General features: G+C 47.6%; 1 protein-coding gene across 1 annotated transcript in view; it reads right to left on the reverse strand.

Moving 5' to 3' along the window:
* Positions 1-6,077: 6,077 nt before the first annotated feature.
* Positions 6,078-26,301, reverse strand: part of LOC147097673 (AP-1 complex subunit mu-2) — a 37,233-nt gene continuing 17,009 nt past the window's right edge. Inside the window, exons 7-12 of the mRNA XM_085971671.1 lie at positions 24,349-24,491; positions 23,379-23,450; positions 19,464-19,622; positions 17,405-17,530; positions 13,675-13,750; positions 6,078-11,758 (exon numbers count right to left, since the gene is read on the reverse strand). Of these exons, the coding sequence (XP_085827797.1) occupies positions 11,736-11,758; positions 13,675-13,750; positions 17,405-17,530; positions 19,464-19,622; positions 23,379-23,450; positions 24,349-24,491 (599 nt within the window). The 3' untranslated portion in view covers positions 6,078-11,735. The remainder of the gene's footprint in view (positions 11,759-13,674; positions 13,751-17,404; positions 17,531-19,463; positions 19,623-23,378; positions 23,451-24,348; positions 24,492-26,301) is intronic.

Here is a 26,301-nt window from a genome sequence, read left to right on the forward strand (position 1 = left end):
TTAACTTGGCCTGTCCCTTTGAGGACACTGAGGCGGACTCCCTCTGACACATTGGGCCTCATTGGGCAGTTGCAGGTAAAGGTAGCTGTCTGTGAACTCCTAAGATCAATGGAGGGCAATTAACTGCATCTGAATATCATACGCCAGGTCAGTAACTGGCAGCTTGGGTCAGTTGCTCGCTCGCCCACTTGTGAGTCAGAAGTTTGTAGGTTCAAAGACTCGAGCCCATGATCCAGGCTGACACGGAGGGAGTGCTGCATTGTTAGAGGAACCAACTTCCATTTGAGTTGTTGAGCCAAAGCCCAACTTACCTGCTCAATTGGAGGAAAGAGATCCCACGGCACCATTCAAAGAAAGGCAGGGTGCTCTCCTCGTGTGCTTGGCAATATTCATCCCCTCTCGGTTGATTTACTAGATTGATTACTGGGATGAGAGGGTTGTCCTGTGAGGAACGATTGAGTAGATTAGGCCGATACTCTCTGGAGTTAGAAGAATGAGAGTTGATCTCATTAAAATACCTCCTGACTCCCCAAAGCCTTTCCACCATCTACAAGGCACAAGTCAGGAGTGTGATGGAATACTCTCCACTTGCCTGGATGAGTGCAGCTCCAATAACACTCAAGAAGCTCGACATCATCCAGGACAAAGCAGCCCACTATATTAGCACCCCATCCACCACCTTAAACATTCACTCCCTCCACCACCGGCGCACCGTGGCTGCAGTGTGCACCATCTACAAGATGCACTGCAGCAACTCGCCAAGGCTTCTTCGGCAGCACCTCCCAAACCCGCGACCTCTTCCACCTAGAAGGACAAGGGCAGCAGGCGCACGGGAACACCACCACCTCCAAGTTCCCCTCCAAGTCGCACACCATCCTGACTTGGAAATATATTGCCGATCCTTCATTATCGCTGGGTCACAATCCTGGAACTCCCTCCCTAACAGCACTGTGGGAGCACCTTCACCACACGGACTGCAGCGGTTTAAGGCGGCGGCTCACCACCACCTTCTCAAGGGCAACTAGGGATGGGCAATAAATGCTGGCCCTGCCAGCGATGCCCACATCCCATAAACGAATAAAAAAAAACTATTCAAAGAAAAGCAGGGTGTTCTCCTCGTGTGCTTGGCAATATTCATCCCCTCTAGGTTGATTTACTAGATTGATCCCTGGGATGAGAGGGTTGTCCTATGAAGAGAGATTGAGTAGATTGGGCCGATACTCTCTGGAGTTTAGAAGAATGAGAGGTGATCTCATTGAAACATGTAAGATTCTGAGAGGGCTTGACAGGGTAGACATTGAGAGGTTGTTTCCCCTGGCTGGAGAGTCTAGGACTAGGGGGTATAGTCTCAGGATAAGGGGTCAGCCATTTAAGACTTTTTTTTAAATTCGTTTTTATGGGATGTGGGCGTCGCTGGCAAAGCCAGCATTTATTGCCCATCCTAATTGCCCTTGAGAAGGTGGTGGTGAGCCGCCTTCTTGAACCGCTGCAGTCCGTGTGGTGAAGGTGCTCGCACTCTGCTGTTAGGGAGGGAGTTCCAGGATTTTGACCCAGGGACGATGAAGGATCGGCGATATATTTCCAAGTCAGGATGGTGTGTGATTTGGAGGGGAACTTGGAGGTGGTGGTGTTCCCCATGCGCCTGCTGCCCTTGTCCCTCTAGGTGGAAGAGGTCGCGGGTTTGGGAGGTGCTGCCGAAGAAGCCTTGGCAAGTTGCTGCAGTGCATCTTGTAGATGGTACACACTGCAGCCACGGTGCGCCGGTGGTGAATGTTTAAGATGGTGGATGGGGTGCCAATCAAGCGGGTTGAGATCAAGACTGAGACGAGAAGGAATTTCTTCACACAGAGGGTTGTGAATCTCTGGGATTCTGCACCCGAGGGCTGTGGATGCTGAATCATTGAGTATATTCAAGGCTGAGATAGATAGATTTCTGGGCTCTAGGGGAATCAAGGACTATGGAGATCGGGCGGGGAAGTCAAAGTTCAGCCATGAACTCATTGAATGGCGGAGCAGGCTCGAGGGGCTGAATGGCCGACTCCTGCTCCTAATTCTTATGTTCTTATGTTCTCAGTCAATTCTACTGAATACGTTATTTGCTCACGCATTCACTTGCTGTTTGCGGAACCTTGTTGTGCACAAATCGGCTGCTTGAGCAATCCATTGCCTATAAAGAATTTTGAGACATTTTGAAGATGTGATGAGCTGCAATCTGAATTCAAGTTCACTCTTTAAGGATTTGCCTCAGTAATGAAATGCATCACAGGATAAAAGACTTTTATTTATATAATAGATTAACAATACTAACTGTATTAACAGAGCCTCATTTATCACTGTGTTGAAATCTTAGCAATAATGTCTTAGCAAGTCTTGGGTTACCTGACCCCTTGACCCCCCCACCCCCGCTCCAAGTTCCAATGAGCCCCTGATGTCTCTAGCTCGTTGTACAAAGTGACCCCACTGAGTTACGGGAAAAGAGACAACATTTCGTCATACGAGAGCAATCCAGGACATATCGACGAGTTATTTGTTACTATATTAACAGCATGGCATAGTATAATGCTGAAGGCATTTTTATTTGGTAATGTATTAGCAACTTAGAAAAAGGTCATGATACCAAGTCAACCCACGAACTTTCATTTCACTTAGGGATTCTTATTTGGTGAACTGGCACCAAAGATAACAACCTATTTGAAAAGTTAAAATGTACCTTTTGCTAGTGACGTGTAACAAAAATCGTTCAAGGGGCTTACTCCGTAATTTCCTCAGCCCCACACTCCCAATCTTTGGCCAACTGGTATTGTCATGAATCTTATCATGACTCATGAAGTAACACTGGGCGGCCAGCTGGTGGCGCCGTCCAAGGAGTATAAATACTCGGGCGTGGGCCCAGCTTGCCCAGGATGTTTCTGTAACCAGGAACTAGTGATGTAACTAGAATCTCATGGTATTGAAACAGTTGATTAAAGCCATGTTTTATACTCAAACCAAGTGCTTAGTAGTCTTTTTACATCAGGTATAGAGTGCGGAGCGTGGGGCAGGGGGTGAGGTAAAGGCGGTCAGTTTATGGGGCCACGGCACTATGTCAGCTGGGCTCAGTTGGTAGCACTCTCGCCTCTGAGGCAGAAGCCCAACTCCAGAGACTTCAGCACAATAATCTAGGCTGACACTCCCAGTGCAGTGCTGAGGGAGTGCCGCACTGTCGGAGGTGCCGTCTTTCGGATGAGACGTTAAACCGAGGCCCCGTCTGCTCTCTCAGGTGGACGTAAAAGATCCCACGGCACTATTTCAAAGAGCAGGGGAGTTCTCCCTGGTGTCCTGGTCAATATTTATCCCTCAACCAACATCACTAAAACAGATGATCTGGTCATCATCACATTGCTGTTTGTGGGAGCTTGCTGTGCGCAAATTGGCTGCCGCGTTTCCTATATTACAACAGTGGCTACACTTCAAAATGTACTTCATTGGCTGTAAAGCACTTTGGGATGTCCTGAGGTCATGAAAAGCGCTGTAGAAACCTTCTTTCCAGATACCCCGGGTTCGATTGAACTAGTTGATCTCAAATAGGCTCTGTAATTGGCCTTAATAATCCTAAGCTAGAGAGCAAGAGTGGAAACAAAAGGCCAGACAGGAATCCCACTCATCCTCATCCAGTGAGCCCTGCTGGGAAATGCTTGTGTGGATGTTCCGTGAGGATAGGATTAGATTGCGATGTAATCCCCCTGTTGCCCGAAACAGTCAAGGTTGCGATTTATAAAGTTTTTACAAATTCGTTCATGGGATGTGGGCATCGCTGGCAAGGCCAGCATTTATTGCCCATCCCTAATTGCCCTTGAGAAGGTGGTGGTGAGCCGCCTTCTTGAACCGCTGCAGTCCGTGTGGTGAAGGTGCTCCCACAGTGCTGTTAGGGAGGGAGTTCCAGGATTTTGACCCAGTGACGATGAAGGATCGACCGATATATTTCCAAGTCAGGATGGTGTGTGACTTGGAGGGGAACTTGGAGGTGGTGGTGTTCCCATGTGCCTGCTGCCCTTGTCCTTCTAGGTGGAAGAGGTCGCGGGTTTGGGAGGTGCTGCCGAAGAAGCCTTGGCGAGTTGCTGCAGTGCATCTTGTAGATGGTACACACTGCAGCCACGGTACGCCGGTGGTGGAGGGAGTGAATGCTTAAGGTGGTGGATGGGGTGCCAATCAAAGTATTACAAAGTATTTACAGGCCATTCAGCCCAACAGGTCTAGTCAGTGTTTCTGCTCCACAGGGGCCTCCTCCCACCCTTCTTCATCTAACCCCGTCAACATATCCTTCTATTCCTTTCCCCCTCACGGGCTGGAGGGAAAATTGGTTAAAAAAAGATTTTTATATGTTTGGTAAGCATTATTTTTGTATCGGGGAGGAAAGGCAAGACATGGGTATAGGGAAGTGTACACAGTGTTTATAACGGACAGGGTATTTAGGAAGGAGTTCGTGTTCTACGCAGCTGGGTCCAAATGTAGTTCAAGCGCACCTCACCAAGCAAGGAGAGATTTAATGTAATACAATAGCAAAATACTGCGGATGCTGGGAATCTGAAAAAACAGAAAATTCTGGGAAACACTCAGCAGGTCAGGCAGCATCTGTGGAGAGAGAAACAGCGTTAACGTTTCAGGTCGATGACCCTTCGTCAGAACTGGAAAAAGCTGGAGATGGAACAGATTTTTAAGCAAGTGCAGGGGGCAGGGAGAGGGGGGGGAGGGGAGGAAAGAACAAAAGGGAAGGTCTGTGATAGGGTGGAAGGCAGGAGAGATTAAAAGACAAAAGGGATGATGGTGCGAGGCAAAGGGAGATGGTAATGGGACAAGTTAAGAAACAAAAGATGACTCTAGATGAGGTGATTTAAAGTATTGTTTGGTTTGTTTGTCGACATTTTGTCCAGACGCCATGAGGTGGCGCTCTTGAGTGACCTCAGTAAGATTGGTATTCGCATTGGAATCCCAGAGATGCACAATTGAGAGAGTGTAGGCTGTATTAACTTCATACTGTCAGCTATACACCCTGCAGCCAGAAGCTGGTAGTTAATACATGGCCATTAAATATAATTGAGCTGTGTGTTTATAAAACTTAAAATTGGCCTATCAGTTTCTCACAAAGAGTGTCTTCGTGGTTTGTAGAATGTTTATTTTTATTTAAAGTGACACACGGCCCCAATCCGCTGCACAGCACTTGAAATAATTTTCTATCCCTTTCTTTCCTCGTCAGCTGTGGCTCAGTGGGCAGCACTCTCTCCCCCCTCAGTCAAAAGGTTGTGGGTTCAGGTCCCACTCCAGAGACTCGAGTATAAAATTCTAGTCTGATACTAAGGTGCATTGTCGGAACTCGCTGTCTTTCGGATGAGACATTAAACCGAGGCCCCGTCTGCCCTCTCAGGTGGACGTAAAAGATCCCGCGGCACTATTTCGAGGAAAGAGCAGGGGAGTTCTCCCTGGTGTCCTAGGCCAATATTTATCCCTGAACCAACATCACCAAACAGATTATCTGGTCATTATCACCTTGCTGTTTGTGGGAGCTTGCTGTGCGCAAATTGGCTGCCGCGTTTCCTACATTACAACAGTGAAAGTACTTCATTGGCTGTAAAGTGCTTTGGGATGTCCTGAAAGGTGCTATATAAATGCAAGTCTTTCTTTTCTGAACGTCTTGATGCAAACTGGGGTACTGGTCTACAAACGCCTGCAACCCTCCCAACATCATGCCCTTTCCTGATTGGCAGGCCAAGAGCCTCGCGAGTGTTGGCAGGCTGTTTAACCAAGGAGGCATCACACCAGAGCCCAATCTTATCCTCACCAAATTTTCCCACACACGTTCACTTTTCAGCAGGGGTCGGGAGTGGGATTTCCGCTCCCCCCACCCCGAGCCCAGGAACATTGCAATCAATATTAAACACCTCTACCAGCACCCCAGCTAAATGCAACTTTCCTAATCTGTGGGGCTCAGTCCCATACCAGGCAGTACCCAATACACCATCAGGAGACCTAGCACTTTGGGTTTCAGCCTTCCTTTTAAGCTTTATACAAATCTCAAAATGTAGTTTTATGCCACACACATCTCCAGCAGCAACACAGCGAGTTGCGTTCCTGTGTTTATTGAGATTAACTGACATTACAAAAAGGTGAAGACATTAGCTTTCAGGAACACCCATGTCCCTTCATCAGACAATGCAAATTACAAAAGGCGGTTTTGGTTACACTACCAAATTCTCAACTATTTATTCACAAAATAGCAAAACATACACCACTTTCCATTCTTGTAATGTACACAGACGTGACTTTCTACAAACGTATAGTGACAAGCACTAACAATACAATCACAGAAATTCCCCAACCTAAATATCACTTCTTAAATCGGTGGGGTTATTGAAGGACAGGATTTAAAAAAAATAAAGAGCTTGTACTACGAGAGAATTTTAGATCTCACACAATGGGACTGACTGGCCAGGAGATATCTGGGTAAACAACACAGACTTGTTGCAAACATCTGCTGGACAGGGTGTGGTAGCATAATGGTTATGTTACTAGACTAATAATCCTAAAGACCCTGGACTAACAAAATATGTAGTTTAAATCCCACCACAGCAGCTGGAGAATTCAATTAATTAAATACATCTGGAATTAAAAAAGCTAGCATCAGTCATGAAACTACTGCAATAGCAAAATACTGCGGATGCTGGAAATCTGAAATAACAACAGAAAATGCTGGAAAAACTCAGCAGGCCAGGCAGCATCAGTGGAGAGAGAAACGGAGTCAACATTTCAGGTCTGGGACCCTTCATCAGAACTGGGAAAAAGCTGGAGATGTAACAGATATTAAGCTAGGTGCAGAGACCGGAGAGGATTGTTGTATCTCTGGTTCACTAATGTCCTTTAGGAAAGGAAATCTACTGTCCTTACCCGGTCTGGCCTATATGGGACTCCAGACCCACAGCAACGTGGTTGACTCTTAACTGCCCAGCAAGCCACTCTGTTGTACCAAATTGCTACGACAAAGCCAGCACTGTGGGGGTACCTTGACTGCAGCGGCTCACCACCACCTTTCAGGGATGGGCAATAAACGCTGGCCTTCCCAGTGACGCCCACATCCCATGAACAAATAAATTTTAAAAAAACAATGTGATAGATATCATAGTGGATTTCCCTTCAGCCCTCTACTTGAAATTTTTCCTTTCCCCCACCTGCCTCCCCTCCCCTCAGTTTACTTTTGGTCAAGTTCCTTTCCTAAAAGGCAGTGCCAAGGAACGTGTTCAGGAGACGGAGTTGGCCAATTTCAGGGATAAAGTGGGCAGGCTAGCTGGCTGAAGGATTCCGACAGGCCTGAGCAGACACGGCAAGCACGCCCTAAAATTCATCCCGCCTCGACTGGTGTGAGCGACAATCAGATCAGAACGTTGATTTTCAGACACAAGACGCTTACCGCGGGAAAAATACGTGCAAAGTAACTGATGACGAGAGAGGACACATTTGACTGATTAAAACGTCTAAAATGGCAGGAAAGGCGGGACTCCCGCCCGAGATCAAGCGGGCAATGTGACAGGGTTTTTCCTGCGACCCTCTTGACCAAAACCACATTGCTAGTCACCAGTGCAAAAAGAAACTAGGCAGCTCTGGTTGAATTTGATGCAGAGGTAATAATGCAGTCATCAAGGGGTTAAAACAGCCATGGCCCGCTTGCCTCAGCTTTCAAGCTTTACAAAATGTGTCGAACTTTTGGAGCTACCATCTTAAAATGTCCTTCCAAGGGCGTGGAAGATCTGTAGTTCACGGACACTGGTTTAACCATCAATCGTGCGACAGGTTACTGATTTATTCTACGGTGTCCATGGTGAGATTTGAAACGTCAACTAGAGTACGTCAAGTAGAAAAACCCGACGTGAGATTTCGTTTTCAATTTTCTCTCCATCTGTTCCCCAGTGCGGGATTTACGCTTTCACGGGGCAATTTGCCCACATTAGCAACTGGAGGAAGATATACTAGATGCAGGAAGGATGTTCCCGATGGCCAGGGGGGGGGGGGGGGGGGGGGAGTCCAGAACCAGGGGTCACAGTCTAAGGATAAGAGGTAATCCATTTAGGACAGAGATGAGGAGGAATTTCTTCACCCAGAGAGTGGTGAACCTGTGGAATTCTCTACCACAGAAGGCAGTTGAGACCAATTCATTAAATATATTCAAGAAGGAGTTGGATATATTTCTTAAGGCTAAAGGGATCAAGGGAGATGGTGAGAAGGCAGGGACAGGGTACTGAATTTGGATGATCAGCCATGATCTCATTGAATGGTGGAGCAGGCTCGAGGGGCCGAATGGCCTACTCCTGCTCCTATCTTCTATGTTTCTATACTCAGTGATAACCTGAGGAGGTACGTCACAAGCTACATGGGCCCACTTTAAAAAAAAAAAAAAATAAAGCCACCAATCAGGTGCGCCGTTTTCTCTTTGGAACACGGGCTATGAGGCAATTTGACAGAAGTGTTGAAAGTGAGAGGATGGGACATGGTCGATGGAAGGAGACAAATGAAAGAAATAAGAAACAGGAGCAGGAGCAGGCCATTCGGCCCCTCGAACCTGCTCCGACTACTTGCAGCAGTCGAGGAGTCAAGAACTGGGGTGGTGCAGAGTGGGCCAGCACAGATACAAGATCAAATAGAAGAGATTTAGGACAGAGGGCAGGAGAAAGTTCTTTAGAGACTTATGAGGTAACGGCGATTCATCTCCAGGGTTGGTGGCCGAGGCAGAAACCATCAACATTTAAGGTTAGATTGGGCAGGTGAATGAGGGAGAAGGGGTGACGGGGACATGGGAACAGGGTGGGTAAATGTGATTAGAACGGTCTGCTTGTGTGAAGGGTAAACACCAACAGGGACTGGTTGGGCCGAATGGCTGGTTTCCTTGTTGGAACTTCTATGTATTGCTACGTCCACGTTTCTTTAATTAAGAGCAGTGTCGCGTTAAAATATTTACAATTCCTTTTCCCAAATTCTTTTTTTTTTTTAATTTTTTAATTTATTTTCTCCCGTTACCAAGACCAGTGATTTGTGGTCCTCACTCATGGGAAAAAATTGATGGAACAATGACAACTTGCATTTATATAGCGCCTTTAACGTAGTAAAACGTCCCAAGGGCGCTTCACAGGAGCGATTATCAAAGAAAATTTGACACCGAACCACGTAAGGAGATATCAGGACAGAGGAGGTAGGTTTTAAAGGAGCGTCTTAAAAAGGAGAGAGGGATAGAGAGGCGGAAAGAATTCCAGAGCTTAGGGCCTTGGCAGCTGAAGCCACAGGCACCAGTGGTGAAGCGATTAAAATCGGGGATGCGCAAGAGGCCAGAATTGGAGGATTGTCGAGATCTCGGAGGGTTGTGGAGGGGGTTATGGAGATAGGCCATGGAGGGATTTGTAAACAAGGCTGAGAATTTTAAAATCGAGGCGTTGCTGGACCAGTGTTGGTCAGAACACGTTCCCCCCCAAATCCCATGAAATAAAAACAGAAAATGTGACCTTTTCAGCAATGATAAACCAATGGTCTTGCCTATTATGCATCATTCGCAGCTGAAAGCCATTGTGACCCAATCCCTCGCTAGGTTGTACCACCGTTGCTTTTTAACTGACCACAGGTTGCAGGAGCACACTCAGGTGGCCCTTTCTCGTGACTTCTCTCTCCTCTCGGTGAGGCATCCAGTCAGGCAATTCCACAGCCGCGACCGGTAACACATTGTTATATGCACGGTGGCATAGCGGTTAGCACTGTTGCCTCACAGCGCCAGGGACCCGGGTTCGAATCCGGCCTCGGGTGACTGTGTGGAGTTTGCACATTCTCCCCGTGTTTGCGTGGGTTTCCTCCGGGTGCTCCGGTTTCCTCCCACAGTCCAAAGATGTGCGGGTTAGGTTGATTGGCTATGATAAAAAATTGACCCTTAGTGTTAGGGGGATTAAATACGTGGGGTTACGGGGATAGGGTGGGATATGTGTTGGTGTAGGAGTTACGGGGATCGGGTGGGATATGTGTCGGTGCAGGCTCGATGGGCCGAAATGGCCTCTATCTGCACTGTGGGGTTTCTGTTTCTGTGATTCTGATTGGAGGAGGCAAACCCACGTCCCACCACTCTGGGACAGGCTATGCTACCACGTAGCATGACTGGGCAAGCCCCTAGTTGTGGTGCAACATCTCACGACAAATCCCACAGAAAGGTTACATTTGCTGCTTAACTATCGCAGTTTTCCATAACATTTTCCAGAGGCAATGGAAAAGCCGGATTCGGAGTGGATCCTGTTTTGTAATTCATTCTCGAGAGGTGGTTCTCAGAATATGGGCGACGTTGGCAATGCCAGCATGTATTGCCCAACCCCAGCTGCCCCGAGAAGGTGGTGGTGCAACCGAGTGGTTTCCTGGGCCACTTCGGAGGGCAGTTCAGAGTCAACCACATTGGTGTGGGTCTGGAGTCACATATAGGCCCAGATCGGACAAGGACAGCAGTGAACCGGTTGGATTATTATGACAATCCAACAGCTTCATGGTCCCTTTCATTGAAACCAGATTTTTATTTCCAAAGTTTGATTTTTTGTAAAACTGAATTTAAATTTTCGAACTGCCATGGTGGGATTCGAACTTGCGTTCTCTGGGTTACTCGTCCACCATTTTAAAATTACAGCTCGGCCTTTCAGGAGTGAAATCAGGAAGCACTTTTTCCACATGCAGAGTAGCGGAAATCTGGACTTCTCTCCACAAAAGGCCATGGATTCTAAGGAGGGGACAATTGAAATTTTCAAGACTCTGACTGATTGATAGATTTTTGTTGGGTAAGGATATCAAGGCACATGGCGCAAAGGCAGGTAAATGGAGTTGATGTACAAAAGTAGAGAAGTTATGCTGAATCTTTATAAAGCGCTGGTTAGGCCACAACTGGAGTATTGCGTCCAGTTCTGGTCACCACACTTTAGGAGGGATGTGAAGGCCCTTGAGAGGGTTCCGGGGATGGGGGATCTTAGCTACAAGGACAGGTTGGAGAAGCTGGATTTGTTTTCATTAGAGCAAAGGAGGTTGCGGGGTGATTTGATCGAGGTGTACAAGATTATGGCGGGTTTGGATAGGCTAGACGGGGAAAGGCTGTTCCCACTAGTTGATGGTACAAGGACTAGGGGACACAGGTTTAAGGTTTTGGGCAAGAGATACAGGGGGGATGTGAGGGAAAACTTTTTTATGCAGCGAGTGGTGATGACCTGGAACTCGCTGCTGACGGAAGTGGTGGAAGCGGAGACACTCAATGTTTTCAAGGGGAGACTGGATAGGCACTTGAGGGAAATAAACTTGCAGGGCTACGGGGATAGAGCGGGGGAATGGGACTGACCGGATTGCACTACAGAGAGCTGGCACGGACTCGATGGGCCAATTGGCTTCCTTCTGTGCCGTATGACTATGAATGACGGAGCAGGCGCGAGGGGCTGAATGGCCTCCTCTTGTTCCGATGAACCAATCACTTGCCCTAATGCTGTTAAATAAGGGTGGTTCCCAAAAGTACCTGCTCCCAATTTTGATTTGATGAGGTGACAGTAGCTGTAGATAGCCATCCTTAGGGATTATGGCGTCACATTAACAGAACAGAAATTAATGGGATGAATGAAGCCACTGCAACAACGGTAATATGCAGCCGGATTTTACTGTATGATAGAAAAAGTAGGGGAGAAGAGCATTTGATATTTCTTGAGTTGTCACGGCTGCTAATGTGTTCGGAGTTGGTAATCTGTAAAATAAGACGCAGAATTAAAGGACAATCCATTATAACAAGTTCCAGCTACCGCAAGAGAAACAAGTTCAAATGGTCTACCTCAGGATCTGGATCAGAGTTTGATTTTTTTCTAAATCAGTCAAATTTAGAGAGAAACTGTGTTCACCAGCACAGATCCACAAATTCTCAGCGTTACAAAGGAGCATGAGAACATAATAGGAGCAGGAGTCGGCCATTCGGCCCCTCAAGCCTGCTCCGCCATTCAATAAGATCATGGCTGATCTTCTACCTCATCTCCACTTTCCTGCACGATCCCCATATCCCTCGATTGCCTTATTGTCCAAAAATCTATCAATCTCGGTCTTAAATATACTCAACGACTGAGCCCCCACAGCCCTCTGGGGTAGAGAATTCCAAAGATTCACCACCCTCTGAGTGAAGAAATTTCTCCTCCTATCAGTCCTAAATGGCCGACCCCTTATTCTGAGACTGTGACCCCTGGTTCTAGACTCCCCAGCCAGGGGAAACATCCTCCCTGCATCTACCCGGTCAAACCCTGTAAGAATTTTGAATGTTTCAATGAGATCACCTCTCATTCTTCTAAACTCTAGAGAATATGGGCCTAGTCTACTCAATCTCTCCTCATAGGACAATCCCCCCATCCCAGGAATCAGTCTGGTGAACCTTCGTTGCACTCCCTCTATGGAAAGTAATATCCTTCCTTAGGTAAGGAGACCAAAACTGTACACAATACTCCAGGTGTGGTCTCACCAGGGCCCTATATAATTGTAGTAAGATGTCTTTACTCTTATACTCAAATCTTCTTGTAATAAAGGCCAACATACCATTTGCTTTCCTAATTGCTTGCTGTACCTGCATGTTAACTTTCAGTGATTCGTGTACAAGGACACCCAGGTCCCTCTGAACACCAACATTTCCCAATCTCTCACCATTTAAAAAATACGCTGCTTTTCTACTTTTCCTGCATGTTAACTTTTAATAAAAGAAGGTGGGCCTGTGCGTTTACTGCCAACCTCACTCCCACGTCACGCGCTTCACCGCGAGACGAGGTACTGAGCCATTCGGGCCAGGAAGTCACATGTTCGATATCTGGTCTGTGTTACTGGCTGATCTGAGTCAGGCAATTGGAGTCGTGCTAAAAGTCAACTTCGATACTTCCCAGGTTCTGCTCCTTATTACCCAGTGCACCTTTGGGAAAAAGTATGGCTGCTCAGTTATTGAGAGGCCGAATTGACGGTGGTGGTGATGCTCTTTATGGTTGAATAGCCCACTGGCATATGCTGTTCACCCATGAAGAATGGCCACTTCAGCAATGGACAGGAAAGTGCGCAAGCAGCCACAAAGCTATACTCCAGCACCCATGTGGTCACGTCACAGCACCCACGGGACCACATCCCAGCACCCATGGGACCACATCCCAGCACCCACGGGACCACGCCACACCACCCATGGGACCACATCCCAGCACCCACGGGACCGGGCCACACCACCCACGGGACCGGGCCACACCACCCACGGGACCACATCCCACCACCCACGGGACCACATCCCACCACCCACGGGACCACCTCCCACCACCCACGGGACCACCTCCCACCACCCACGGGACCACCTCCCACCACCCACGGGACCACCTCCCACCACCCACAGGACCGGGCCACACCACCCACGGGACCGGGTCACACCACCCACGGGACCGGGTCACACCACCCACGGGACCGGGCCACACCACCCACGGGACCACGCCACACCACCCACGGGACCGTAAAGCAGCGCCAGACTGACTTGTTGCACATTTCCATGCTTCATTCAGTCAGAAGGTCGAACTAAAAGACAAATATGCACAAATGCACTAAAAACGATGTTTTAAACTCTTTTTTCTCCACGAGCAGTGCCACTGAAGTACTAACCTCCACTCTGAGTTATGTATCTGACCCAGGGCAGGGCCTGGTAACCGCTCTTCTCGATAATTTTCATGTACCGCACCTATAAACGTAAAAAATAACCAAACAAGAGTTAACAGTAGAGGGCTGTGGACTCTTTGAAGAGGCTGTGGGGCATAAATTGGTCCTGGCAGGTAGCGCAAAATAGGGGAACCTTTGCACACCTCTTTCCCAATGGGCACGTGGAGTGATAATCATAGAACCATAGAGTTATACAGCACAGAAAGAGGCCCTTCGGCCCATCGTGTCCACGCCGGCCATCAAGCCCTGCCTATTCTAATCCCATTTTCCAGCACTTGGTCCTTAGCCTTGTATGCTATGGCGTTTCAAGTGCTCATCTAAATGCTTCTTGAATGTTGTGAGGGTTCCTGCCTCTACCACCCTTTCAGGCAGTGAGTTCCAGATTCCAACCACCCTCTGGGTGAAAAAGTTTTTCCTCAAATCCCCTCTAAACCTCCTGCCCCTTACTTTGACTCTATGCCCCCTTGTTATTGACCCCTCTACTAAGGGGAAAAGTTCCTTTCTATCTACCCTATCTATGCCCCTCATAATTTTGTACACCTCAATCAGGTCCCCCCTCAGCCTTCTCTGCTCTAAGGAAAACAACCCCAGCCTGTCCAGTCTCTCTTCATAGCTGAAGCGCTCCAGCCCAGGTAACATCCTGGTGAATCTCCTCTGCACCCTCTCCAATGCAATCACATCCCTCCTATAGTGTGGCGACCAGAACTGCACACAGTACTCCAGCTGTGGCCTAACTAGCGTTTTGTACAGCTCCATCAGAACCTCCCTGCTCTTATATTCTATGCCTCGGCTAATGAAGGCAAGTATCCCATATGCCTTTTTAACCACCTTATCTACCTGGCGGCCAATTCGCCATTGCCTGTTTTGCGATGCTACCCAGATGAATGTATCCCTTGGAGAGCATGTGTAAGAAGATGAGGAATATCTGTAGCTCCTGTTCTGAAGAAAGCTCATCGACCTGAAACATTGGCCCAGAAATTCGGGTCCCCACGGGCGAGTACGCATGGGGTACTCACGCGTAGGCCCAACGAAAGTGCCAGTTTCGTGCATGCACTGCGCATGCGCGGGAAACCGGCATTTCCGTTCCCTTAAAGGAAAGGGTTGAGGTCGAACGCGTGCGCCGGAGAGGCTGCGCGTGCGCATCGAACTTACGTTTTTTTTCCAGGTTTCTCCGGGAGGGTAAGTCTCCAGCAGTTACAATTTTAAAAAGCAGTCACAAGGCCTGCTTTTAACAAGGTAAGTGGTGAATTAATTAAAATTAAAACATTTTTTCCCCACAGGTTTATTATTTTTAAATACTTTAAAGAAAGGTAAGTTTATTTTTAGCCCCGTTAGAAAATGTAATTAATTTTTTCAAAAATTTAAATTGTTTAAAATAGTTATTTCATATAATTTATAGTTATTTTAAAAATGTGGTTATTTAAAAAATTTATTTGAGGTTTTAGTGATGTTGTTTCGGGGCTTATAGTATTTATAGGTTTGACAGCTCTTATGAATGAAGCATTCCCTGCTACCATTGGCTCTCCATGGCCCATGTGATCCCAGGGGACGCATCGAACTAACTGCGCCCCTGGGATACACAAGCACTGCGCGCTGGCAGTTGGAGGAGGCCCAGGATCGGAATCCCATGCGGGCCCACAGCTCAACGGCCGGCGCGCTAGGTAAGTGCAGGTCGGGGGCTTGCACCCGCGGGAAGCCCCCGACCCGAATTTCTGGGCCGTAAACTCTGTTTCTCTCTCCACAGATGCTGCCTGACCCGCTGAGTATTTCTAACACTTTGTGTTTTTATTTCAGATTTCCAGCATCCGCAGTATTTTGCTTTTTATCTGTAGCTATTACACCGACAATAAAGGCAAAGCGAATCCTGGAAATATGCAGCAAGAGAGTCTAGAACCAGGGGTCACAGTCTCAGGATAAGAGGTCGGTCATTTAGGACTGAAGAGGAGGAATTTCTTCACTCAGAGGGTGGCGAATCTTTGGAGTTGAGGTCAGAGATCAGCCATGATCTTATTGAATGACGGAGCAAGCTCGAGGGGCCATACAGCCTACCCCGCTTCTATTTCTTATGTTCATAGTATACAAGGCTACGGACCAAGTGCTGGAAAATGGGATTAGAATAGACAGGGCTTGATGGCCGGCGCAGACATGATGGGCTGAAGGGCCTCTTTCTGTGCTGTATAACTCTATGACTCTTAAATGATTAAAAGCAGGTTAACAATTCGGGTGTAGACGATTCGACACATTCTGACAAAGTCTCTCCATCAGAATCGTCTCCCAGTCCATTCTCCTTTCAGGCCCTGATGACCTGCTTGTATCAATCCAGGATTTTCTGCTTTGATATCATTTAAAAAAAAAAATACATAATCGTGATATTGTTGCGGTTTGTGTAGATCGCCACTAAATAAGAGAGCGTGACTTCGACGAACTATAAATAAGTTGTTTATTTACAGGAACAGGCTAATTACAGCAGGTAAGATGGCTGACTGTAGGAGCACCGTGGTGTAGGTCTTGTCCCAGCGGGGACTCCACGAGGACTGAGTTCGCAGTCCTGTGGGGAGCGTGATGACGTCATCACGCTCTGCTGTGTGTTCCCGCGCTTTGGGCGTCACGTGATCGCGTCGTGATGTCAGTGCATCTCCCCGGCATAGAGGCTGGCCGTTGAGGCCGAGGTCGCGAGGCCGGGCTGTGCCGGTGCTTGCCGTGGGAGCGGGAGATTGCGTCGCTCCCGTCGGCCGGCCATTGAGGCCGAAGTCGCGGTAGGCCGGGCTGTGCTGGCGGCCGTCATGGAAGGCTGAGTCGGGCCGGCGGCCGCCGCACGCACGTCACGTCGTACGTGACGTCAACACGTTAGGGTGCATCTTAAAGGGGCAACAGCCCCAACAGGTAAGTTAAAAAGGGGCAACAGCCCCAACAGGTAAGTTAAAAAGGGGCAACGGCCCCAACAGGTAAGTTATACATACAGTAAGGTAAGTTAAAGGGAATTATGTATATCTTTATGTAAGGGACAACCGGTGGTACCGCCACAATATATTATATACAATTAAGGAACTGGTGCAAAAAAGCCACATTATCAGCTCTTCACCGGTTTCATTAGAAAGAAAACAATCATCATTTATATCGCATCTTTCATATCCTCAGGACCTCCCCAGGTGCTTCACAACCAATGAATTACTTTTTGAAGTGCGGTCAGTGTTGTTTCGTAGGGAAGCGCAGCGGCCAATTTGTGCACAGCAAGCTCCCACAAACGGCAACTGGCTGAAGGAGCAGTCGGTGCGCCTCTGATGGAGTGGGTCGAGGGAGGAATGTTGGCCTGGATTCTGGGAGAACTCCCTGCTTTTCTTCCAATAGCGCCACGGGATCTTTCGCTTCAAAAAGTGAACGGGCAGTCCGGGCCTCGGTTTAAAGTCTCACCCCCACCCTCCCCCCAACCAAAAAAAAGGCGGGTAAATGGAGTTAGGTCGCAGATCAGCCATGATCGCACTGAATGGCGCAACAGGCTCGAGGGGTTGAATGGCCTCCTCCCGCTCCTATTAACCTGCCATGCACCTCTGCACTTGAAGTTCGAGACGGCCAGCATTTTGCGCCTTGTTCTCCAAGCGCGACCGGGTTTGGAGAAGCAGTTTCTCTCCCCTCAGCGGGCACCACACTCGGCAGACGAACGCACATTAGCACTGACCTGCACCCCTGTTACGGTGAAATACGGGATTTCGAATTTCACGGTGATCGGCGGTTTGCCTTCAGTATTTTCATTCTCCACGCTGGGTAGGCCAAAGTGAGCCCGCATTAGATATTCCTTCCCGCCCTGATGAGAGAGAGAGAGAGAGAGAGTCATTAAAATCTTAAAACTTGACATGAATCAGTCATTCACGAAAGAAAGACTTATGAAATAATACTGAGCGGCCTGCGGGTGGCGCTGTCCAGGGAGAGTATAAATACTTGGGCACGGGCCCAGCTTGCACAGGACATTCTTAACAGGAACTAGTGAAGGACACAACTAGACCTCCATGTTGTAAAACAGTTGATTAAAGCTTTGTTTAACGCTTAGACCAAGTGCCTAGTAGTTTTCTTACGTCAAGACTGATTTAAATAATAAATTGAGCCGGATTTTCCGATCAGAGGCTTCCTGCGGGCGGATGCCTCCGATGGGGAAAAAAAAAAAAAATCTACGAATTTACTTGCTGGTTCCGTAGGTCCTGTTAGATCCGTGTATCTTAATGTTGTGTCCTTCAATAATCAGACAACAGACTGCAGGGAACGATCAACAGGTGTTTACTGAATGAGGGTTCAAACTGCAACTGACTGTACAGATCACTGCTCAGGGTTTATATACAGGTGTGGTCACTGCCAGTACTACAGGATACAGGAGCTGTAAAAAAGTAGTTCTCCCCCTTAAAAAGGTACATACATTACAGGTCCCGAGTCTTGCGATCCTGGGCCTCTCTGGGTCCGCGCGGGCAGAGACCCAGGTATCCCAGGGGCGCAGGCGGTTCGCTAGCACCCCTGGGATCACGTGGGGCATGGAGAACCAATCAAAGAAGGGAATCCCCCTTCACACTTTGGACAGGTTGGTACGCACGGAACTGTCAAAAGTATGAACAGGGATCACTTAAAAAAAAGTTAAACATTAAATAAATTTAAAAAAAAACATGTATTTAAAATTACATTAAATTAAATATTTTAAACAGAAATTAAATTTAAAAAAAAATAATTCAAGTTTTTTACGGGGCTAAAAATAAACTTATCTTTTTTAAAAACTATTTTAAAAATTATAAATGAGTGAAAAATAATTTTTTTAAAACTCTTCTGGTAAAAGCAGGCCTTACACCTGCTTTTATCAGGCGTAAGATTGTTAAAGGTTTTCAGCGGGCGGAGGTTGTGCAGAAAGCGGAATTTCCCCCCCGCCCCCCGCGGTGGCCCTTCTCCAGGGCAGGCGGAGGATCTGTCAAGAGCATTCTTGACAGATCGGAAGTGCCGGGTTTTAGCGCATGCGCTTCACACGCCTGAAACAGGCACTTGCGAGGCCCATACGGGCACGGACACGCTCGTACACACCTGTGGGGGTCGGAATATCTGGCCCATTTTATGTAATATAATAGTGAGCAATCAGAAATTACAGCACCAAAAGGAGCCCATTCACCCCAATACACCGAATTCCATTTCCAGGCCCTTTCTTCATATCCTTTTATATCCTCCCTTTTTAAAAGAACTTGCATTTCTATCGCGCTTTTCACATTCTGAGGACATCCCAAAGCGCTTTGCAGCCAATGAAGTACTTTCTGAAGCGTAGTCGCTGTTTGTAAAGTAGGAAACGCAGCAGCCATTTTGCGCACAGCAAGCTCCCACAGACAGCATTGAGATAGTGACCAGATAATCTGTTTTTAGTGATGTTGATTGAGGGATAATGATTGGCCCAGGACACCGGGGAGAACTCCCCTGCTGCTCTTCTTCGAAATACTGGCCATGGGATCTTTGAAATAGTGGCCATGGGATCTTTGAAAGAGCAGACGGGGCCTCAGTTTAACGTCTCATCTGAAAGGCGGCACCTCCGGCAGTGCGGCACTCCCTCAGCACTGCACTGGGAACGTATCAGCCTGGATTTTTGAGCTCAAGTCTTTGGAGTGGGACTCGAACCCACGACCATCTGACTCAGGGACGAGAGTGCGACCCACTGAGCCACAGCTGACATGGAAGCGCTTGTTGGAACTGCCACAAACAACACAATGACTCCTACTCACAGGTAAGGATTTGATGGTCCACACCACAGTGTTATTTTCAGGAACCCACTTGGCACTGCCCACACTGGTCTTGAACTTGGGTGAATCCGCATCGCTGGGCACTGGGATAATGATCTCTACATTGTTGGCTACGGATTGTTTCTTGAACTGACTTTTAGCCTGTGGGAAAAGAACAAATTTATGGTCAACTAATTTGTCTCTGAACAATATTAACATCTCTCCTCCCACCTCCAATTTCCTCCCCTCCTTTCCTGAAGGGCCTCCTCGTGGAGTGTGGTCCTGTGGGCAGTTGCAGCCCTCCAGTACCTCACTCAAGTGGCTACTCTTCACAGGCGAGTCTGGACAGGGAGTTGCCAGCCGGCTATTCCACCACATGGGCAACACGACCAAGGCTATTTCTGTCATCTGACGCTCGTACTCTTTTCACAGGGGGTTACTGGATAACGATCAGAAGGAGGTACCCCTGGCAGTCTGGTACCCCTCGTCGGAGATAGGCTTACCTGGTCTGCACGGCTCAGTCCCAAACCATGTAGTCACTGTTGTAGGATGTAGGGAATGCAGAAGCTAATTTGCGCACAGCAAGCTCCCACAAACAGCATTGTGATAATGACCAGATCATGATAAATATTGGCCCAGGACACCAGGGTAGAGCGCTCCTGCTCTTATTCCAAATAGTGCTGCAGGATCTTTTACATCCACCCGAGAGAGACAGACGGGGCCTCGGTTTAATGTCTCGTCAGAAAGACGGCACCTCCGACAGTGCGGCACTCCCTCAGCACTGCACTGGGAGTGTCAGCCTGGAGTTTTGTGGTCATGTCGCTGGAGCGGGATTTGAACCCACAACCTTCTGACTCAGAGGCGAGGGTGCTGCCCAATGAGCCAGTGGCCAAGTCCTCAGTTACAGCCAATGTGACCATATCCATGATGGATAGCTTCTTTCTCTCTGCCAGGATTGATCATAAACACATAGAAACACAGAAGATAGGAGCAGGAGTAGGCCATTCGGCCCCTCGAGCCTGCTCCGCCATTCAATGCGATCATGGCTGATCATCCAAATTCAGTGCCCTGCCCCTGCTTTCTCCCCATACCCCTTGATCCCTTTAGCCTTAAGAAATATATCTAACTCCTTCTTGAATATATTTAATGAATTGGCCTCAACTGCTTTCTGTGGTAGAGAATTCCACAGGTTCACCACTATCTGGGTGAAGAAATTCCTCCTCATCTCTGTCCTAAATGGCTTACCCCTTATCCTTAGACTGTGACCCCTGGTTCCGGACTCCCCCGCCATCGGGAACAGCCTTCCTGCATCTAGTCTATCCAGTCTTGTTAGAATTGATACGCTTATCAATTACTCCATAAAAGGTGATGAATTAGGAAAGTAATGAAGAGGTTTTTATTAACTAAAGAACAGAGCATGCCTCTCGTGGCCAACTGGTTCCAAGAAGGAAGTGGGTTGCCGAAACACCCACCTTTATACCTGGTCATGTGGGCGGAGCCAGCTGAGGCATGCATTGGTACACAGCGCCAACCAGAGGTAACAATATGCAATAACGATAACAGTAGGATACAATAACAGTGGTTTACCACAAGAATTTTATAAGTTTCAATGAGGTCCCCTCTCATTCTTCTAAACTCTAGCGAATATAAGCCCAATCGACCCAATCTCTCCTCATACTTCATTCCTGCCATCCCAGGTATCAGTCTGGTGAATCTTCGCTGCACTCTCTCCATGGCATAAACATCCTGCAGTCGGCTCCTTTCATGGCTGCACAAAGACCATATTTTGCTTTGGCAAGGAAATCAGGAAGCTTTCGAGCCCACCGCTCCCCGTGTGATGGAGCGCACCATCCCGATACTCTGGGCTTGGCTCCGAATCTACCCAGACTGGCAGGGCACGAAAGTTCCGTCTTGCTGTCTGCTGCTGCGGAGGTTCTGACTGGAACAAGTCTGTTTACCAGCTCTGCAAGCCTGGGAACCCACTGTCCTGATGCCCATAAATTTATGGCACCAATTAGCTTTAATTCCAAGGCTTCAGCGATGCCACAAGGAATCACTGGTGCTGGAAGTGCCACAGTATAGCTTGTGGTTTTTCCTGAGGTTGGACTTAAAGCACATTACGAGAGCAAAGCAAGAGAGAGAGCTTTACTCAGTATTTAATCTCAGATTGGAAGGGTGTTTTTTATTCGTTCATGGGATGTGGGCATCGCTGGCAAGGCCAGCATTTATTGCCCATCCCTAGTTGCCCTTGAGAAGGTGGTGGTGAGCCACCTTCTTCAACCGCAGCAGTCCCGTGTGGTGAAGGTACTCCCATGGTGCTGTTAGGAGGGAGTTCCAGGATTTTGACCTAGCGACGATGAAGAAACGGCGATATATTTCCAAGTCAGGATGGTGTGTGACTTGGTGGGGAACTTGGAGGTGGTGGTGTTCCCATGCGCCTGCTGCCCTTGTCCTTCTAGGTGGTAGAGGTCGCGGGTTTGGGAGGTGCTGCCGAAGAAGCCTTGGCGAGCTGCTGCAGTGCATCTTGTAGGCGGTACACACTGCAGCCACGGTACGCCGGTGGTGGAGGGAGTGAATGTTTACGGTGGTGGATGGGGTGCCAATCAAGCGGGTGCTTTGTCCTGGCTGGTGTCGAGCTTCTTGAGTGTTGTTGGAGCTGCACTCATCCAGGCAAGTGGAGAGCTGCACTCATCCAGGCAATCACACTGCTGACTTGTGTCTTGTAGATGGTGGAAAGTCTTTGGGGAGTCAGGAGGTGAGACACTCGCTGCAGAATACCTAGCCTCTGACCTGCTCTTGCAGCCACAGTATTTATGGTGGTGGGGGGAAAGTTACTGTCCTTCAACAACAATAATTTGCAGCTGCTTCACAGAAGCGTAAATCAGACAAAAATTGACACCAAGCCAAAGTAGTAGACATTAGTACAGGTGACCAAACACTTGGTCAAAGAGGTAGGTTTTAAGCAGCGTCTTAAAGAAGGAGAGAGGGGTAGAGAGGCAGAGGGGGTTAGGGAGGGAATTCCAGAGCTCAGGGCCGAGACGGCTGAAGGCGCGGCCGCCAATGGTGGGTGAAAGTAGGGGGTGCATAAGAGGCCAGAATTGGAGGCGGGCAGAGTTCTCGGAGGGTTGTAGGAATGGAGGAAGTTAGAGATGGGGAGGGATGAAGTCATGGAGGGATTTGAACACGAGTATGAGGATTTAAAAAAAATATGTATAAACATTGTCGGACGGGAGCCAATGTGGGTCGGTGAGCACAGGGGTGATGGGTGAACGGGACTTGATGAGAGCGCGATACTCTCTGGCATGGACCAACTTGAAAATCCAGAAAAGAAACACCCCAAAATTAATTGTGCGCATTTTTAAAAAGAAAATGTCCCCATTTAAAAAATATATATATATATATATATATACACACACACGCACACATTTTAACTTTTCCCTCAAATGGTCGGAAATGTACGCAGTGGTCTAAGATTTCCAATAATGGCAGCGATAATCCGTTAAAATGAGCGGGTTACACGACAGGGAAACCTAGGCCGGTGTCTCAGAGCGTTACAGCGTGCAATTAGGAAAAAAAATCAGGTGTAATAAAAATTCAAAGATAAATTAGAAGACAGTGGTTCTGTGAAGCCAAGGTTGGGGTAATTTGTGGGAAGACCGATGGAGGCAGGAGCAGGTTCATGGTTTTGAGGTACTGGGACAGAGTGAATTGGAGTTGGGAGTAGTGCGAGGAGTCTGGATTTCAACATCGGAGGATGCAGGGTGGAGGAGGGAAGAGGATGGATCAACAAGAGAAGGAAGTTCACAGGAAACGTGACCATAGTAGCTTCAATAAAGTAAGGAGAAGCATAGTTAGTTTGAATTGGTCACTTATTATTCACAACTCGAGTTCTGAGGTGTTTTTTAAATTTTTTTTTACCTTGATCAGATATTCAACTCGGCTGTGAGAAAATTTCTCGATGACCGATTCAATCCAAATCAGAGGTTTCACCTGGAAATAGAGAATGCTTTTAATGAATTGCCACATCACAAAACATCCCAACTACGCATCAGGATACTCAGCCCCAACTCCCCCACGGACATTCAGTACCCACCTCGCCCACGGGCACTCAGCCTCCCCCCCCCCCACCCCGCCAACTGGCCCCACAGGCTCTCAGCCTCCCCCCCCCCAATTTGCCCCACAGGCACTCTTGCCCCCCACCCCACCCCCAACTTCATTTGAATGCTGTTGGTACTTTGTCTTGGGCTACCGTTTCTGGTACAGTACTGCAGACATTGCAAAACTCTTTGTGATGCATCGAGGCTAACCAATGGCCTGCAGCAGGTCGACTGTCCTTCAGTCCCCACAGTGAAATGGAAAGGCAGCTTGGGCGGTGTATAGAACGGGCGGCTGACCTGCTACCACCGTTTCCCGCCACCGCCTAAAGTGAAAATCAGCCCTTCGTTTTACTTTTACACGAGGGCGAGGGGGCGCTCCGCGGGCACTCCAGGGGCGAGGGGTACTTGGTGGGTGAGGGGGCGAGGGGTGCTCGGTGGGCGCTCCCGGGACCTCACCACTAACCTTTATTGGGCGCCTGGACTTTGAAACGGAGAAGTGGGATACACAGTAAATGGTTTACAATGCCGTAGTATTAAAGCCTATAGCAGAGGTTAAATGCAAGAGTTATTAATGCCACTATGTTGTATATTTGGATTCATGGTGCATTTCAATGCAACTGAATACTTTTCCTATTACTTTGACCTAGGGCAGAGAACCATGCCATGCCCGAAGCAATGTTCGAGCAAGGTTTCCTGCATAGTCAGGGCATTTCTGAAAGGTTGACTACTTCATGATCTTTGGCACATACACAGAAAACTGGGATAAATCATTCATAACATTCTTCACTCACATGGATGTTGAGCCGATAAGACATTAGTTCAAAATCTCCATCCGGTGGAATGAAGGAAATTGTCCGGTCATTTTCAAAGCGGGACAGTCTCACGCACTGATGGAACTTCACATCCTCCAACTCCACCGACTTACTTTTGCCTCCTAAACCAGGGAGAGGAGAATTAATTAGCAACACCTGGAGCACTGGCGGCAGCAGGACTCGGGGTCCGGAGATCTCCCGGAACTCAACTCGAAGAGATACATAGGAGTGGAATATGAGGAATGGGGAGGGGAGAGAGAGGGGGGGGGAGAGAGAGATCACAGTCAAATTACTATGTTCCTCAAAAAGACAGAAACAAACAACATAGAAACACAACCCAGTAAACTGTACAACACCAAAAAATCGTACAGATGGGCCAAAAACGACACGGAAAAATACCAGAAAACAATTAGCAATGCATCAACTCAAGCTCTCTTAGACACCTTTCTGGATAACATATACACTCACAATAAAGAAGGCGTAAACCGGGCAGTTAGTAAACTAAACAATATTTTTGATAATTTGGCAACAAATGCAAACTTGAAAGCTCGCAAGAACAAACCCAAAACAAAAAACTATGAAAAATGGTTTGACCGAGATTGCCATAACATGAGGAAAAAACTTAGAAAAATATCAAACCAAAAACACAGACATCCAGAAAACGAGGAACTACGCCTTACTTATTGTCAGACACTAACACAATACAGAAACACACTCAGAACCAAAAAAGAGCAATATATTAAGAATACACTCAGCTCCATGGAGGAATCCATTGATTCCAATTGTTTCTGGGAAAACTTGAAAACACTACACAAAAAACAACACGACGATTTGGCCATTCAAAATGGGGACACATGGGTAAACCACTTTGAAAAATTATACCAGAAAAAAACACTAAGACCAGAGCAACACCAAATATGCAAAAAACTGGAAAAGCTAGAAATGGCCATAAAAGATAACCAAAACCCGCTGGACGCCATAATAACAGAAAAAGAACTTCTTGAAAAACTCAAGGACCTGCGACCAGGAAAAGCCTGCGGGACAGACGGCATACTAAACGAGATGATTAAACACACAGACAACAAAATGAAACTGGCTATCCTAAAACTCTTCAACTTGGTTCTGAGTGTCGGTTATTTCCCTGATATCTGGAACAAAGGACTCATAACGCCCATATACAAAAGTGGGGACAAAATCGACCCAAACAACTATCGAGGCATCTGTGTAAACAGTAACCTGGGGAAGGTATTCTGTAGCATCATAAACAAAAGACTTATAAACTTCCTTGAGGAGCACAATGTCTTGAGTAAAAGCCAAATTGGATTCCTGCCAAACTATAGAACATCCGATCATATCTTCACCCTACAGACCCTAATTGACAAACACGTTCACAATAACAAAAGCAAAATCTACGCATGCTTTGTAGATTTCCAGAAGGCTTTCGACTCCATCTGGCATGACGGTTTATTCCTGAAACTTATCGAAAGTGGGGTAGGAGGGAAAACATATGATGTAATTAAATCAATGTATACAAACAACAAATGTGCAGTTAAAATTGGAGACAAACAAACAAAATACTTCCCACAGGGGCGGGGGGTGACGCAGGGCTCGCCAATCTCACCGACACTCTTTAATATTTACATAAATGGATTGGCAAAACTACTTGAACAATCTACAGCACCCGGCCTCACCCTATATGAATCCAAGGTTAAATTCCTCCTCTATGCAGACGACCTGGTTCTGCTGTCACCTACTAAAGAGGGGCTACAGCAAAACCTGGACCTGCTGGAGTGGTACTGCCAGACTTGGGCCCTGACAATAAATCCCCAAAAAACCAAAGTCCTTGTGTTCCAGCAAAGATCCAAACATCAGGGACCCAAAATAAATTTCACAGTAGGAACAACCAAAATTGAACAAACCACTAACTACAAA

The sequence above is a fragment of the Somniosus microcephalus genome, chromosome 31, assembly GCF_052327205.1.
Source record: "Somniosus microcephalus isolate GS21.2 chromosome 31, FLI_Smic_1.0, whole genome shotgun sequence".
Lineage (NCBI taxonomy): Eukaryota > Metazoa > Chordata > Chondrichthyes > Squaliformes > Somniosidae > Somniosus > Somniosus microcephalus.